The sequence below is a fragment of the Eschscholzia californica genome, unplaced genomic scaffold, assembly GCF_041429995.1.
Source record: "Eschscholzia californica isolate CP2 unplaced genomic scaffold, dmEscCali1.0.p SCAF_3, whole genome shotgun sequence".
Taxonomy (NCBI): domain Eukaryota; kingdom Viridiplantae; phylum Streptophyta; class Magnoliopsida; order Ranunculales; family Papaveraceae; genus Eschscholzia; species Eschscholzia californica.
The window spans coordinates 41,368,898-41,387,155 of NW_028238420.1; the positions used below are offsets into that span (position 1 = coordinate 41,368,898).

General features: G+C 36.4%; 1 protein-coding gene across 1 annotated transcript; it reads left to right on the top strand.

Moving 5' to 3' along the window:
• Nucleotides 1-4,900: 4,900 nt before the first annotated feature.
• LOC147550403 (histone acetyltransferase HAC1-like) lies at nt 4,901-17,921 on the top strand. Its single transcript, XM_086665624.1, has 18 exons — nt 4,901-5,309; nt 5,624-5,705; nt 6,833-7,191; nt 8,122-8,218; nt 8,491-8,803; nt 8,907-9,398; nt 9,511-11,393; nt 11,953-12,249; nt 12,345-12,623; nt 13,168-13,296; nt 13,549-13,749; nt 13,901-14,043; nt 14,151-14,460; nt 14,557-14,696; nt 15,476-15,554; nt 15,658-16,050; nt 16,645-16,862; nt 17,178-17,921. The coding sequence occupies exons 3-18, from the start codon at nt 6,998-7,000 to the stop codon at nt 17,290-17,292; spliced, it is 5,283 nt and encodes a 1,760-aa protein (XP_086521750.1). The 5' UTR covers nt 4,901-5,309; nt 5,624-5,705; nt 6,833-6,997; the 3' UTR covers nt 17,293-17,921.
• The last annotated feature ends 337 nt before the right edge of the window (nt 17,922-18,258 follow it).

Below are 18,258 nucleotides of genomic sequence, written 5' to 3' on the forward strand. Positions count from 1 at the left end.
TTATACGTTCTTTTAGCACTCTGAGTCAACTCTTGGCTTGATATCTTGGTTAAAACTACAGATCTATCATGTCGAGAGGTTTGCCTCCATTAAGTATCTCCGATGTGACACCAAGGCGATGCCTGTGTGATGTCTCGCCTGACTAAGGTTTCCTGACTAAGGGTCAAAACTCCTATTGTTAGCTTGTTAGGGCAAGTCCAACGTGGGCTCGGGCTCTCAATTTTGGGAGCCCCTGAATTTTGGGAGCCTCGGGGCTTTTCTTAATTCCAACGTTGGGCTTCCAAATTCAAATTATGTACATAGGTAGTGTAGGTGTGTGGGACTTGTGTTTCAATTTTTAACCATTAAATTATTGGCTCTAATTGAAATTTTAAATTTCAAATTTTACCAATATTTTGGAAGGAATTAGAATTTCAAATTTTACGAAAATTTTGGGGGAGTTTGAAATTCGATTTTTTTTTTACTTTTTTTTCACCTATGAATACAACCACTCATCCATTAAGTTTTCTACATCTTGTTTATATTTTCTCTACCTCTTCTTTTTACATTTTTTACATCTTTTCTCTCACTTCAATGGATCATACTTATGAGTTAGTAAATATGGTCATTCAATAAGAGCTACTGGATAGGGAAAATGATGAAATTTTATATGAAATGTATCTGGCAGAGATTCAAGATCGACGACCGCGTTCCTGTTGTGTTGGTTCTGTTTCGGGTCATCGAACGATAGATCGTAATAGACAAGATGGTCATGAATGACTGAAGCGTGACTATTTTATTGAGAATCCACTTTATGATGCTACTACATTCCGAAAGCGATATCGCATGAGCCTTGATTTATTTCTTCATATCCTCGATACGTTGCTTGCTCATAATCCCTATTTTGTACAATCGAAAGACGCCTTCAGCAAAATAGGTTTATCGTCGCATCAAAAGATAACTGCAGCTATGAGAATGCTTGCTTATGGGACACTAGCAGATGCAATTGACGAATACCTCCGACTTGGAAAGACGACTACAATCGATTAACGGTAATCATTATCCATAATGGGGTTGTTTTGTTAAAAGCATACAAAATCCGTTTACTTTGCAAGAACAATATTGCAAGCTCATTTTGCTATTATCCGAGAACCGACACGTCTTTGGGATGTAGAAACACTAGGTAATATCATGAAGACATGCATTATATTGCATAACATGATAATCTAAAATGAAGGACCTATGCAACTAATGATTTTGATGGAAGTATTGTAGAAGAAGTGCTTGTTGGGGAAAATGTTGTCCAAGAAATGTTTGATCGTCTTGGCCGAGTTAGAAGCAAAGATTTTCATACACAATTAAGGGCAGATCTTGTAGAGCACTTGCGGAATACTAAAGATCGCAACAACTAACGAAACTATTATCGTTATTTTACTTGTTTTTCTGTATTTCGATTATATGTTTGTGGGGGAGTTATTATGTATTTGGTTTTCAATCAATGAAGTTCTATTTTTTTAAAAATTACATTTAAAAAGTTACAATGAAAAAAAGTAATTTCATAAGTTAATTGTTTTCATATTTTAAAAGATAAAAAAAAAACATCCCAACAGATTTAGTGGCGGCTGGGAGCCCGGGAGCATGGGGCTCCCAGCCCCACCGGGAGCCCAGCCCCAGGGCTCCCGGGTTGGAGGGGTTAGGGCTCCCAAATTTGAATTGGGACCCCCAGTCCCCTCACGTTGGTTATGCTCTTTCTGGGAAAAGGAAATGAGAGTAGTTATTTTTTGTGGATATTTTTGTGCACGAAGAAAAATCTCAAGAGAATAAAAGACTTGGTAAATCAAAGTTGGGAAGATTTCTAATTTTGATCCAAAAATAAACTTGATTGCATTTCAGCCCCTCTCTTTCTATTTTCTCTTAAGAAAAACTAATCTTCAACTTAGATTTGATGGTCATCCCCACCTCGACCACTACCACCTTTTTATTAATTTCAGTAGAGAAAGCGAGTGAAAATGTGCAACAACATGTGAGCTTTGTGCCTCTTCACAATCCATCTAAATCACAAAAAATATTATCCGTGACCCATCACATTGATCTCTTTTGAAATAGATGAATGACAATGTTGAGGAAAAAAAAAAAAGAAAATGGAACAGATTAAAGTTGAGGAAGAAGAATTATTCTAAAAATCAGTAATTCATATATATTGAAGTAACTTCAAGTATCTTGGAATAGTCTTGACCGTCAGAACTTGTCATCTCGATCCGTCATGTATATCACGTATCTCAACAACTAAAATCCTAAAAACGAAAACGAGAAATATAAACCACATGACTTTTGTTGATGTATTTTTTATTGATGAGGAAAATATTTAGTGAAGGTGGTTGTCGGAGATGTATTGCCCGTGTTGATTTTAGTTGTTTGATCTCTCTTATAAAGCTCATAAGTTTTTGCCAGGGTTCATGCTGCCCAAGAAGCGAAACTGGAAAAACTTCAAATAGTACAAAAAAGTACTTTCTTCTTCATTTGATCCACAAGGAAATGATCTAATAACCAGTTTCATAGTTGTGGAGGCTCCCTCCCTAACCAATGTCATAATTGGGAGGTAGTGGAGCCACCAAATTCAGGTTATCCCGTCAACAACTCATCAGGTGAAGACCGCTAAGACTGAAGAGGAGTGAGTCGAAGAAAGAACAACGATATCTTTTTTATATTTCTTTCATTTAATAATTTGAAATTTAATATCCATAATATTTCTCTTTTTGTTCTTCCTTCTCCATCACATCTCTTACTTATCGTCCCAAAATCTCCCACCCCTATTCATCTTATTTCTCTGAAATCGGAAACAAAGTTAAAGAGATAAAGAGAAAAAAACATCAAACAAAATCTCTTGAAGCTCGTAATACATCTTCCATGAGACGTCCATAACAAGTTAAATTGTTCATCCGTTAATCTTCCCGAAGAGAAGTAAACACATCCAAAACCCTAAAAATCAATTAATTTTGATCCCTAAAATATATTTTTCATCACTTCTAAACATATTAGGTTTGTTCTCCATGTGTTTTAGGGTTTAGTGATTTGAAGAAAACAAAGCTCTAGAGAAGAAGATGAAGAAACGAAGAAACACTTGGAAGGAGTTTAGGGTTTTGATCATAAAGAGATTTTGTTTAAGTTTATAAAATTCCTTCTAAATTCTTTTATAAGATCTTCTAAAAATTTAAAATTTTTTAACTCCAAAATTGGAAGCCCTATAACAACAAATAGAAATAAAAAATGAGGGGTTGAGCAAAAGCCAAAATCATGTGGGTAATGAGAACCTCATCCTGTCTAGTACACAAACTCGTTGCAGGTCCAAACATCTGTGTTTTATCAGTTAGAAAATGGAAATTACAAAATTGGATGTACGTTACACGATATTTACACATTTGTCATAAAATAAAATCCCGTGCAAATCTCAGAACTGACGTACATGACATCTTTTTTTGGTAAACTACATATGTGTCATCCACTAAGATAATGACACATATTTTTTTTCTTTCCTTTTCTTCCTCCAAACTGAAATATCTCTCTTTAAAATGATTTTTCTCTTTTTTTTCTTTCGAATTCCTATTTTCTGTATAATTTTTAACCAATTTCGAATTTCTCTCTGAATTTTAAGTTTTTTTCCTTATTCTTTTTCCATATTTTTCTCTCTCTATATGTTTATTTATTTTTAAACATATTTATTCTCTCCAATCTTAACTACTTTTCTGCTCTCAATCTTTCTCTCCTTGCACACTTGCAAATTTTTTTCAAAGATCCTATACTATAAAAATAATTATGTCCTAGACACTTCTCTGTGTATAGTACAAAATAAAATGTCCTTTACATTACTTTCAAAACGTAAATTATTTTAATGAAAATTTATAGGACATTTTGTTATATACAGTACATAATAAAATTTCCTTAACATTCCTTTCCAAACGTAAACTATTTCAGTGAAAATTTACAAGTCATTTTGCTATATACTGGACATGTTGTTATGTATTGGATATTTTGATTTCATTCACAATTTCAAGGATCTAAACCATTGTAGATTCATTCACACAACTCGTAATTAGAACCCAAAAGTAACAGATCTTACAAACATCTTACAGTAGCCCACGTTTGATCACAAATAGTAGACCAAATTAAAAGATCTTCGACCTGGTTTAAAGATACCAGATTTGTTGTTATACGATTAAATTTTTAAAAACCTAGATCTTAATTTTAGGATTCATAAATCCAAAAAAAAAGTCAAAGATTTTATTTAAAATCTCTTAATAAGAACCTAACCATAAATCATCAACAATCTTTGATCTTCTGAACTCAAATCGAAAATTTCTCTAAAATCTGCGAATCTCTGTTTAAAAAAAAAAGAATTCGCCATTAAATTTTCACCCAATTTGATTTTTCCAAATTTCTTCACCATTAGATTTCTTCGAAATATCACACCATTAAATTTGATCAAATCTGTTCACGAAATCGAATCCATCCAAAATCAATAACCGCATTTCTAATTTCTTCACCATTAAAAATTTATTAAATCTCCATTCTTCACCATATTCACTATATTAGAGAATCCTAAATCCGTTTTTTATTTTATTTTTTTTTGTAATAAATTCATCTATTGTTAAAAAAGTTCTTAGAGAGAAAAAGTAAAACAAGATTACATAAGAGAAGAGTGAGAAAGATTAATGGTTTTCACGTTGGGTGAGGAAGGTATGTCCTACCCAAGGGCAATAAAGGGAGAAAAAATGAAACAAAGTAATTCGCTGACATTTGGATTTTTTTGTTTTTGTTGAGATCTCTGACATTTGGACTCTAATCCACTATTCCATAAAAAAATCCGTGTCAGTTAACTAATTTTGTGAAGTAATTTATTCTCAGATACTTTTCTTTATCTCCCAAAGTCGCGGCGAAACCTTTAGCTCCCATGCCAAATGCCATAAATAGTCTTCACTCTTAGCTAGAGCCGTGGGTGGGAGCTCTCTATCTATTAGGCACTAGGTCGTCGCTCCAAAGACAAAGGGCAATTCATAATCGGATCCCGTCATTTTTCTTTTTGTCTTAGGCGTTCGGGGACACGGCGGTAAAAACTTTGTACGTCCTTATAATTTCTCTCCCTCTAAAAAAAGACCTTTTTGTTCAACTCGAATTTCTCAGCCACCAAAAACCCCCCAATCAAATTTGAGAATTGAAATTAAGAGGTTTTTTTCTCATTCCTTCGTCTTCTTTTCCCTCTCATTCCTCCGTCTTTTGATTCAATTCGTCGATATTAACAATCAATTGGAGTTCCGATCCAATTCCTGAAGACAGTAAGTTTCTTCTGTTTTCATGTTCGCCCCAATTTATTTTACTGCTTGGGGTTTTCAGTAGAAGCCCTAGAATTGTTACGCTTTTAATTTGTCTATAATGAAGTGAAGTTCTTTATGTTTGTTGAATTTAATTTGGGGGTTTTGATAGATTCAGTTAGATATAGTTATGAGAAAGGGGAAAAAAAGAATGGAATTTCTCTTTATTGATTTGCAGTTTGATCTCATTAATTTAAGCTTCTGAATTATTTCGCGTTCATTGTTATTTTCATGTTTAGCTGATTCCTTTATCTTGATTGTTGTCCTGGAATTGTTAGTCAGAGTGTGTGGATTACTCAAGGAATTAATATTTGGGCGGACAAGGAAGATCAGTTTACTCTGTGGTTTGGAGTGGCAAAGGTAAATTCATACCATATCTTGTAACATTGAATTCTCTAATTTTAGTTAAAATTAGTAATCGTGGTGTCACTGTTTACGAGTTTACCCAATACTCGTGGTATCAATGAGTTTACCCAATATTCGTGGTGTTAATGTTTGTTCATCATTGTTAAAACTTTGGCCATTAATCTCAATGTCTAGTTTAATTAGCTCATATGTCTTGTGCTTTTGATTTGGATGGTTGGACCCAAGTAATCAATTCAGAAACATGTATCTCGTTTCGTCTCGTTTGTTTTTTTATCTCAACGAATGGAATTTGATACTGGTGTAATCTTCTTTGCAAAAGTTGGTATGCCATTTAACTAGTCATATTATTTGTCTGAAAGTGCCTTGGTTTAGTAAGGATAATGTGAAGCTCCTTCCAGAAGTAGCGGTCGCACTTGCAATTTGCTTAAGAACTAGTGTCATCTGACGATTTCCTTTGACCCTGTCTTGCTTGGCAAATTGTGATCTTAATGTGTATATCCGCAATACTTCAAGGTGATAAATGAGAGATTCTGGACGTGCTGTTTCTCCATTATGGGCACTCCATGTGTTTAATATAGGTCATTCTTATCTGACTGTAGTAAATTGGGTGTTTGTAAGTTCAAATTGATATATTGAACAATATACGAGTATGTAATTTTTTTTTGTTGATTAGTGTTGACTGTTTTTAGTTAAAAAGTTTAACTGAATAATTAATTATATATATGTAATAAATCATATTTAAATGTAATGTGTGTATATATTTATATACTATAAAATATGGGCGTCGTTCCTTGGCACTCCTCGCCCCAACCCTGCCTTCAGAACCATGCTTTGATACGAGGTAGCTTGTCTTATAATTTTGTTATCATTTCTACATGCGCACGTGTTACCCTTTTGGTGATTTGAAGCTAGTTTTGACTTTTAATTTTCATTTGGCAAACCTTGATTTGTAATACATTAAAAGCAGTCTCAGTTCAATTCCCAGTAAAACAGTGTTCAATGTCAACATTCTTTATTTACTCCATAAAAGTTTATTTTCCATATTTCTTAGATGTTCAAATAGTTTAATGCACCATATCTCCATATTGCATGTATTGACTTTTACTTTGTTTTTCTCTTAGGGGCGGGGTTGGTTTCATGCTCCCGGTAACTGTACAATTGATATAATTAATGAGGGTTTCAACAAAAAGTCGTGTTTGTGTTATAAGTTTTGGCATTCAAGGATTTGATGGTGGAATTGTCAAAGCCTGCCTCAATCTTCTTGAACTATAGCATACAGAGTAGATATGCAGGCAGAGTCCCATATGTCGGGACAGGTTTCAGGGCAGGTACCCAATCAAGCAGGCACTCAATTGCCTGTGGTATTTCCACATAGTGGTGGTTCTCTAGCTACCCAGATGCAAAACATAGGGGGTCTTCGCAATAACTCGACTATGGATCACGAGGTTGAAATGACACGCCAATTTATGCGACAAAGAATGTAAGTCTTTCATTTTTACTAATTGGGTTCTTTTTCATCTTTGTGTATTTCAATTCATTATTGTGAGTGTTTAACCTTTTGGTGCTTGTCAAACCATATTTTGTTAGTCTGATGCAGTTGATATATCTTGCAATTAGTTAAGAAATTATTGATTCTTTGGTGACAGCTGCAGTTTGGATGTAGAATAGAGTGAACCGTGACACGTTCACTAAAAAGAAACCTCTGTTGCTAATCATTTATTGGGAAAAACTGAAAAGCTCAACATGAAGGGGGAAAAGGAAATAATAGTAATATAGCCATTGACCTCAAGTCTAGTAGGCAATCATAACAGGAATAAGCAATGACTTGAGTTAGTTTTGGAGTTTGTTTACTGATCTCTGTGTATCTAATTTATATAGAACATCAAATGGTTTGGCATCTTTAGTGATGTTCACTGAACCATCAAAATTTCTCTTCTTTATTTATTATTTACTTTTTTGTTTCCTTTATTTTTTGTATGATTCTAGGGAGTTTCCTTTAATTTATTGATGTTCGTCGATTCATTAATAACCCTAAAAGAAATTAAGCCTTTTAGAGTCGTGGCTTAGTCACAACGCTTTGCGGATAACTGATAACATCTCTACCTCCTTTGGCCACTGAACTACTGAAGTACTCCTTGAAATGATACATATTCATGAGGAAGACTGTTGGATTTTGTGGCGTGGCTGAGTATTGGTCCCGGTACGAAATGTTTGGAGCAGATAATGTAAAGCGTAAAATTATTATTTTATGAGTAATGTATGAGCTATTATTTTCTTTTGGGGTATATCATCTAAGGTCAATCTTATAATGCATATGGTATAAAATAACTTGTTTTTTGTAACTTTAATATTGATTTGTATTTGTGTTTCAGGGAAAAATTTAATTTGTATTACCCTTTGATGTTTACAGCTACCGACTTGTCCAACAACGGCCTATTAATCCAGAAAGGATGAAAGATTTTGTAAAACGCCTGGAGGAGGCTCTATATAAGGCTGCTACCTCAAAGGTCTGTTCTTCTCGTGCTTCACTCACTTCTTGCTACTGCACAGCGTCTAGATTGTGAACTTTTATTTGTTGAATTCTAAAAGTTGCTTTACTCCTAAGACAGACCGCTGAAAACTATCTTCTTAGCGTCCTGACCTTAGTTAGCTAACTTCTTTGTGATTCACATTTTCTTTTGTTTACTATAGGCACAAGGATAACCAGTAACTTTCTAGCTGAAATATAATATAAAGATTCCGTGGTACATTTCTAACTCAAACTTTTGCTTATCAATAGGAGGAATACATGAACATGAATACATTGGAGCAGCGTTTATGTAATGTGATCAGACCTTCATCGGGTTCTAATCAGATCCAACAATTCCCTCAACCTAGTTCTTCGTCGTCAATTGGTACAATGATACCAACCCCTGGTATGGCACATAATGGGAACTTGAACTCGACAATTCAATCTTCCATGGCCAATCAAATGATGGCTTCAACTGGTGTTAATGCGATCCAGCCGAACACTGTCAACACGGGTCAAATGTTGCCAACCACCAGTAGTTCTAGTGGTGGTATACATTCCGGTTCCTTCAATCCATCTAATGGTAATTCTAATACTGATTTTTATAGTTTCAAAATAAATACTGATTTTTCTGGAATTCTGACGCTCAGTTATTCAGTTCAGAATAATAAGGTGCAGTTTTGCAGGAACACTGAAAGGCTACCAACAATCACCTTCTGGTATGTCTCTTGGATCTGGTGAAACTAACATGATGCAGCCGGGGACAGCACAAAGACTCGCAGGCCAAATGATTCCTACTCCAGGTTTGAGCAACACAAGGTCATCTATTAACTCTGAAGCTTCAAATAACCGGGGTGGATTTTCGGGGGTTGAATCAGCTATAGTATCACAAGTAACACTCCCAAAGCAGTACAATGGTGGTCAAAACAGTCCCATTACGCAAAATCTTGGAGGTCACACAGGCATTGGAATGAGATCTAGCTTGCAGCAGAAGCAGTCCACTTATAAATTTTCAAATGGGGCTCCAAATGGTGGTTCAGGTATGAGTGAAAACAATATGCCAATGATGAATGGTTCTGCATCATCCGATGGCTATTTGACAGCATCAGCCTATGCAAATTCAACGAACCCTTTACATCAACATTTCGATCAGCAAAACCAACAACAACTAATGCCAAGTAAGTTTTAACTGTTCCGGTCACTGCCTCACTTTCTTGTTTCTGATCATCATGAAAATGTTATCTTTTTGCGAACTGAAGATGTTCTCAACCTGTTTTTCCTGTACCGCAGCATTGTCTCAACAAATGAAGCCAATGACCAGTGATGGTTTTGGTATGAACTCTTCTGATTCGTCTGGATCAGGGAACTTATATGGTAATCTAACGTCTATTGGGTCTACAGTGGATAATCAAAACATGAATTTTGTGAGCATGCAGTCTAAATTAAAGACCAACTCCTCGTTGATGGTAAATCAAGCTAATTTGCAGGCAGTGAAACAAACTGCTCACATGAAGCATCAAATGATTGACCATTCATTAAAAGTGAGTTTCCAATCCCCGCATGCTCAACACCAGCTTCCGAAGTTTGAGCAGCAACAATTCCAGGAAAATCAAAATCAACTCCAACAACAGCAATTTGTTCAACAGCAACATCAACAGCAACAACAACAGCAGCAACACCAACAAAAGCAGCATAGTAATCAAAATCAGCAGCTTTTGTCAAAAAATGATGCTTCAAAGCAATCCATGCTAGCACCTCATTTAGGAAGTCAAATGGTGCCTAAGCACGGAACGGAGTCCCGTAATGAAGTTCCGTATTCAGTAGATACCGAAATGTTTCAACTTTCTGATCTACAAAACCAACTCTATCAGACTGATGAAGATAATTATAATGGCACTCAAATGCTAAGTCACCCATCCAGCACTCAGAATTTCGGCTTATCATTACCACAACAGAATGCTCAGCATGTTCAGCAAGTGCTGCAACCTCATAACCAAGCTGCAGAATCTCAAAATAATTTTAGTTGCTTCGGTGGTGGATTACAATCAGAATCGCTATTGCAGGGCCAGTGGCATCCTCAATCACAACAAAAGTTGATTACAGTGGACCAGATATCACAAGAGAGGCATCTCCAAGATGAATTTAACCAACAGTTTCGGGAGCAAGATGAAGCACAGTGGCCCCAACTGTCTCCAGAAGGATCAATTACTGTCCAACATGCTGCTTCAAGAAGAACTGCAATGCCTCAAGTATCAAATATCGCAGCCAGTGCACCGAACATCACAAAACGCGAGAAGCAGTTATATGACCAACAGAGGTGGCTGTTGTTCTTGTATCATGCTCGTAATTGTTCAGCTCCGGAAGGAAGGTGTCAAGAAGTTAATTGTAGTACGTTGCAGAGGTTGTTGAAGCATGTATCAAGGTGTGATACAGATCCATGCCCTAATTCTCGGTGCGGTTCTACCAAGAGATTGATCCGGCACCTAAAAAGTTGTCGGCTTCCAGATTGTCCGCTCTGTGTTCCGGTTCGCAATTATATCAGGTCACGTAGTAAGGCATGCAATCGTGCTCTTTCTGATACTGGCTTAGAAAATTCAACGAATGGGTCGTGGAAATCCCTTAATGCGGGAGATGGTGCTAGTTTAACAGCAAAGACTAGTTTACCTACTACTGAAGCGTCACATGATTTACAATCCTCAATGAAACGCATGAAGATGGAACATCCATCTCCTTCTCTTACTCCTAAAGTTGAATATTCGTCTGTATCAATAACTGATGTGAACCAACCTAAAATTCATGGTGAGCAGATCCAAGTATCTCAACAAGTTGACATGCCAATGGCTTCATCAAATTTTACAGAGATGAAGAATGAAAATGCAGTAGTTTCACGAGGCACTGCCAATTTCAGTGAGGTTAAGAAAGATGAATCTGATGATATGTGTATGATGAAGCCTGATGTTGGGCCTATTATTCCCATTGAGGCCGTTAGTCTTCGTAAGCAAGACATGAAAAATGAGAAAGAGATCGACCAAGAAGAAAGTGTTGCAGTACCTGCAGAAAATGCAGCAGGAAAGTCGGGAAAGCCAAAAGTGAAGGGTGTTTCTTTGATGGAACTGTTCACTCCTGAGCAAATAAGAGAGCACATTGTGGGTCTCAGACAGTGGGTTGGTCAGGTTAGCATATACGTACTCTCTTACACAACGCATTTCTTTTAGCTCAACATTTGCAAGTCGTCTTCTTGTATTACATAATGCTCTATGGTCTGGATGAACTGTTTTTTCAGAACTATGTTATAGGCATCAGAAGTTGGCGGCCAACTGTTTCCACAATAACTGGTCAAAACAAAATATTTCATTAAGACATAGAGACTTCTTCTGAACTATCTTGCCCATGCAAAAGTGAGGGCAGTATAATTGAATGAAGAAGTTATTCTTTAAGAAACTTAAGAATTTACATGCATATATATATGTATGATATATACATTTTTTTTTTAATTATGTATAATTAATTAAGGTAGGGCATGCCAAACTAGGTATATGACTACTAGTTAACACGAGAAAGCTTTTGGGGCCAAATTTCAAGAAGAGCTCTTAGAAAATTTTAAGGTCCTAATTTTGGTGGTTGTGGTGAGATATTCTGTAATGCTTAATTTGAAATGTAATAAGCTTCTTCTCTTTATTCTAATGGTAACCACTTGAATAATGCTATTTCCTCCCAAATTTATGCCTTCAGAGTAAAGCGAAGGCTGAAAAGAACCAAGCAATGGAGCACACAATGAGTGAAAACTCTTGTCAGTTGTGCGCGGTGGAGAAACTTACTTTTGAACCTCCACCTATCTATTGCACGCCATGCGGTGCTAGAATAAAACGAAATGCAACATTTTATACCGTGGGAAGTGGTGATACGCGACATTATTTCTGCATTCGTTGCTATAATGAGGCTCGTGGAGAGACTATTGAGGTTGATGGAACTGCTATTCTAAAGATGAGGCTAGAGAAGAAGAGAAATGATGAGGAAACTGAAGAATGGGTAAATGAGATGTACCTTCCTGTTATGTTTTTTCTTTCTGTCCGTCGAGGATATGATACATATATACATGTATATTTCTCTATGTTTATCTGCAGTGGGTTCAGTGTGATAAATGTGAAGCTTGGCAACATCAAATATGTGCTCTCTTTAACGGCCGAAGAAATGATGGTGGGCAAGCTGAATACACTTGTCCAAATTGCTACATAGCAGAGGTTGAAAGAGGAGAAAGAAAGCCCCTGCCGCAAAGCGCTGTTCTTGGAGCAAAAGATTTGCCAAGAACCATTCTTAGTGATCATATAGAGCAACGTCTCTTCAGACGTCTAAAGCAGGAGAAACAAGAAAGGGCGCGGGTTTTAGGGAAGAGCATGGATGAGGTAATCTATTTGCACTGATGTGAACTATTGCGAACTTAGCACTAATCCCTCGAAGGAAATTTTGTCTCTTCTCTAAAATTGTAAATTTCATACTATTCATTCCCTGAACCTGAAAGGCTGAAAACTGATGGACGTATATCTCTTATTAGAGAACTTAATATACTGTGTGCAATTCTGATATGATTAATGAAAACCTTGAAAGTGAACCTTGTTAGCAGTAAATTGCTTTCTTTAGGAATTGAATTGCAATTTTGCTCGTATTCTGAGCCTAAGAGAATCTTACATGCGAAACTTATTGATAGATGGTCTCTAGTTTCTTTAGGATAGCTCAGATTGGTTGGTACAATTACAATTCCAGACTTGTTTCTTGTAATCACTTGTCCTGGAAGCAAATTTTGCATGTTTCTCTTCTAGACGCACATAGTTGCATATACTGTTTATGTAACTCGACTGATTTGATAAGTATTTTGTTAGAACCGTTCAACTTTTACACTGCCATTACTGTCAGTTAATGCATGTAAGCTAACTTGGTTCGTATTTCTAGATCCCAGGAGCAGAAGCACTTGTAGTCAGAGTTGTATCATCAGTATACAAAAAGTTGGACGTGAAGCAGCGGTTTCTGGAAATTTTTCAAGAAGAGAACTACCCATTAGATTTCCCGTATAAATCCAAGGTGCGTAAGACTTGTAGTTAAAAATGTAATGTTTTAGTTATGAAGTAGGTGAATTAGTTTATCAAGTTTTAGTATTTAGCATATCGTCAAATTGATTCTATGTTTATAGCTCACTAAATTTGTATATATTGTTATAATGTCAATTCAAAGATGGAACAATTATGACCATTAGAGAAAATGAAGAGAAAAGTAAGAAATAGAATAATTAGTGGATAGTATTCTTATTTAATTGGGATTAAATTTTTTGTCCAGGTTGTTCTTTTGTTTCAGAAGATTGAAGGCGTAGAAGTGTGCCTTTTTGGCATGTATGTCCAAGAATTTGGTTCAGAGTGTCAACATCCAAACCAGCGTCGTGTATATCTTTCATATCTGGATTCTGTCAAATACTTCAGGCCTGAGATTAGAACAGTTACTGGGGAAGCTCTCCGTACATTCGTTTATCATGAAATTCTGGTAACTCAAGATTCTTCCTTTTACTGAAATTGCAAGTTTTGACTATGTGCAAGATTTGGTGTTTGGCTCTTCGTATGTTTTAAAGACTTGAGATGTTTACGGTGCGAAATAATAATGGTAAGAGTTTTGCATATTGTGCTTCTGTTTCCAGATTGGGTACCTTGAGTATTGCAAGAATCGGGGCTTCACGAGCTGCTACATATGGGCTTGCCCTCCGTTAAAGGGTGAAGACTACATCTTATATTGCCATCCTGAGATTCAGAAAACACCGAAATCTGATAAACTAAGGGAGTGGTAAGCCAATTAACCCTGATTATACTCTTGCTGGTGTCGTCTAAAGTCTCTTGCCCTTCTCCATACTAATGCGCCCTCTGGCAATCCATTGACTTTTATCCTTGTAGGTATTTATCGATGTTAAGAAAGGCAGCTAAGGAGAGTGTTGTGGCCGATCTTACTAACTTATATGACCATTTCTTTATATCTACTGGTGAATGTAAAGCCAAGGTAACTGCAGCGCGCCTGCCGTATTTTGACGGTGACTATTGGCCTGGTGCTGCAGAAGATATGATAAATCAACTTCAACAAGAGGAAGATGATAGGAAACAACAAAAGAAGGGAACAAAAAAGACTATAACTAAAAGGGCTCTAAAAGCTGCTGGTCATACCGACCTCTCTGCAAATGCATCAAAAGATGTTATGTTAATGCACAAAGTAATGTTTATTTCCCCTTCTGAGTTCTGATTATCATTTTAAAATTTTGATCCTTTTCATTTAGTACATTTAGTTTTGAATTCTTTCGGTTTACAGCTTGGTGAGACCATCAGCCCGATGAAGGAAGATTTTATCATGGTACACTTGCAACATGCCTGCAATCATTGTTGCCATTTAATGGTATCTGGAAATCGCTGGGTCTGCAAACAATGCAAGAATTTTCAACTTTGTGACAAGTAAGATTTCTTTTAAGCAGAACCACATACTCTTAATCTTACTGCACTTTGCACTATAGTAGGATGTTACTTATAAGTCGTAATTATATTCTCTTTTGTTGCCTTGGTTCAAATTATAAATTTCATCTTCTTCTGATACCAACCTGGACTGGGATTCATGTCAGACTGTTAGTGCAGATAAGTTTTAGATGTCTCGTCATTCTTCTGCTTGTTTCTTTTCCTGAGAAAAGAGCAAGGGAGAACGTGTGTGTAATATGACATTGTTTAACTAATGGGCTAAAAGCTTTTTCTAATATAACAATGATGAAGATCGTTTCTCTTGAATTTGATAAAAATCATTTTAATGCCCCCTTGAATTTGATAAATGTAATTGTTAAAACCTGTTTGGATCTATCCAAGTTTGCTTGGCACACCAAATTCCACATATCCTACAGAGACCATTGTTTAGACTCTGGAGTAATGCTACTTTGATAGATCTCTCTCGTGGTCTTTAAGCATTAAGCTACTCCACTAGTAAATTTGGCTATAAGCCATGTTGTGTGCATGTTTTTAGAAAAGGACTTCAGAATCCAGATGTATATAAGACGAGAAGCTGGTTTACGCAATGTAAGAAACATGTGCATGTTATATTATATATTGACAACTTTCCAATTTAGTGTTATGAATCCTGGAGATGTTTTCGAAGACTATTTTCCGTATCCAGGGAAATTCTCGATGTTCTATTGTGATGATTAGAAGCTTAAGTTTTTGATGTTTTGTTCTCCAAAAACTTCACTTAGGTGCCATGATGCTGAAGAAAAAGTTGATGAGAGGGGGAAGCACCCAATCAGCAATAGAGACAAACATTCCTTTCATCCTGTAAGTTTACTGGTGATCCACTTCAAATTCTATTGGTTAGTTAAAAATAGCCTATTTAAGTTTATTTGCCACAGAAACTCTAATATCCAAGAAACCCGGACAGGTTGAAGTCACGGGCGTGCCATTGGATACCAAGGATAAAGATGAAATTCTAGAAAGTGAATTTTTTGACACCAGACAGGCATTTTTGAGTCTTTGTCAAGGAAATCATTATCAGTATGACACTCTACGCCGGGCAAAACATTCATCTATGATGGTTCTGTATCATCTCCACAATCCAACTGCACCTGCTTTTGTCACAACGTGCAACAACTGCCATCAAGACATTGAAGCAGGTCAGGGATGGCGCTGTGAAACCTGTGCCGACTATGATGTATGCAATGCTTGTTATAATAAGGATGGAGGTGTCGACCATCCTCATCCATTGACAAAGCATCCATCCATTGCTGAACGTGATGCACAAAACACAGAAGCTCGACAAAAACGAGTTCTGCAGGTATGTTAATTTCCTCCTTCAAAGTTATGTTTGTGAACATAAGCTGTATAATAAGCTGGTAACATGATTAACCTTACGGATGTTATTTTCTTTCAAATCACGTTATGGTTAACCTGGTAATCTTACGTGATACAAGAAAGATCAACCTATATTTTGTGTTTTGCTCCTAACACATTGTCTGCAACATTAAGATTTACATGCAAAATCTCAGTGTACCTACTGAAGTAAATGCAAATAACAGACAAGTATCAGAGTGCCTGGCAGGGCAAAAAGATACTAAAAGGAGTAATCCATGTATGTAGAAAGTGTTTTTAAGTTTTATGATACAGTTATGCTATGTTGTCGTTAGGATTGAAGTGGAGATGATGAACCATATAAGATGATAAATAGGTCTCTTTTGTGGTCAGAGATGTTGCTATAAAATGATGAAAATAAATTCGTATCAATAGCTTTTTCCAATTTTACGTACACACATTTTGGTTGACCTTATTTTGGATGGATAATGGATGGTTACCCAGTTTTTGAAATCTCAAAAGTGTTGAAGAAAACTAATTGGCAATATTCTGACATCTCACATGATTTGATGATCTGCAGCTCCGGAAAATGCTTGACCTTCTTGTCCATGCTTCACAATGTCGATTTCCTCAGTGTCAATACCCAAACTGCCGTAAGGTTAAGGGGCTATTCCGCCATGGTATACAATGCAAAACGCGTGCTTCTGGTGGTTGTCCTCTATGTAAAAGAATGTGGTATCTCCTTCAACTGCATGCCCGAGCTTGCAAAGAATCAGCATGTCATGTACCTCGTTGCAGGTCTGTAATAAATCTAACTCTTGGGTATTTCATTTTTTGTGATTCTGTAATGTGGAACTGAATATGATTATGCTTAATTTACATGTGTTGATCTTGCCAATATAATCTTAAGACAAAGCCTTCCTGTCCCATGCTTTAATAAAAAAAGAAGTTTGATTTAAAAGAAAACCTGTTTTGTGATCTGATTTTAATAGAGAGATAAATGCATGAAGGATCCAAATTTTACAAGTAATTGTGCAGAATTAAATTCAAATTTTCAGAAGTCCATAAAAAACAAGCACAACCTTAACTTTGTTTCTTCCTAATTTATAACAGGGATTTAAAAGAACATTTGAAAAGGTTGCAACAGCAAGCTGATTCTCGGCGTAGAGCTGCTGTGATGGAGATGATGCGACAACGAGCTGCAGAGGTTTCTGGCGTCAATGGGTGAAACTGTCGTGTTGTGTAAATAATAGTTCGGCTTCTGAGAGACAAACTAAGCTAGAGTTGAAGCTTTTCTCGGTGAAAATATTACTCAGCGTGATCACATGTATATGTAGCTGCACATATGCTGAAGGAGGATTAAGGAGTTCTGTAGATTTTTGAGCTACAGTTAGGATGGAGTTTACGGCTTAAACTGCACCGTTAAGTCACAGTTCAAGAATCAACCATGCTGGGTTTATTAGAGAGATAAGAAAGGTAGAGTGACAAAGAAGAAAGAACCAGTCTGCTATAAGACACCCTTTGGTTTTATAGTTATCATTTTTGTACTTCAGTTCCATCCTTGGGTGTGTGGATGGGTGTATTACAAATTTTCCAATTTTTAGAGAATACATCTGACGAAACAGAGAACAACCAAAAAAGACTTCAGAAGTTTTCTTTATCCCTTCATAGATGTTTATTTGTTTATGATAGTTTCCATTTTTGTTTATTGGAAGAGTTTGAGACTGAAGGAGGTCTCTGCTTTTGTTTCTTGACTGAGTTTTTTTTTTAGAATACTTGTCTAATTTGCTGTAGTAAAAATGGAAAAATTTAACATCTTCTCTCAAATTTAATAATTTACATTTTCTTGGTCTGAAATTTGTTGGTTTGGTTCTCTCTGTCTTGTTCCAGCTGAATTTGGATGGAAATATCTTCTCCATCTGGATATGTAATGCCGTTGCAGAAGACTGGTCCATGAAGATTGACTTAGGGGCCGGTCTTTAATTTTGGCAAAAAAGAAACTCAATTGTATTTTAGTCTTTACTCCTCATCTTCGCCTCACTTCCACCTCCCAACTCTGCCCTTAATCTTTCATCCTTCACGGGTCTACTAAGACGCGGCGGGTCTAGGATTTTGGGTTCTCAGACCTGTTGTCCCCATCCTGTGGAAAAGACATGGGACAAGCACCGAAACGCCCCTCAGACATAAAATTAGG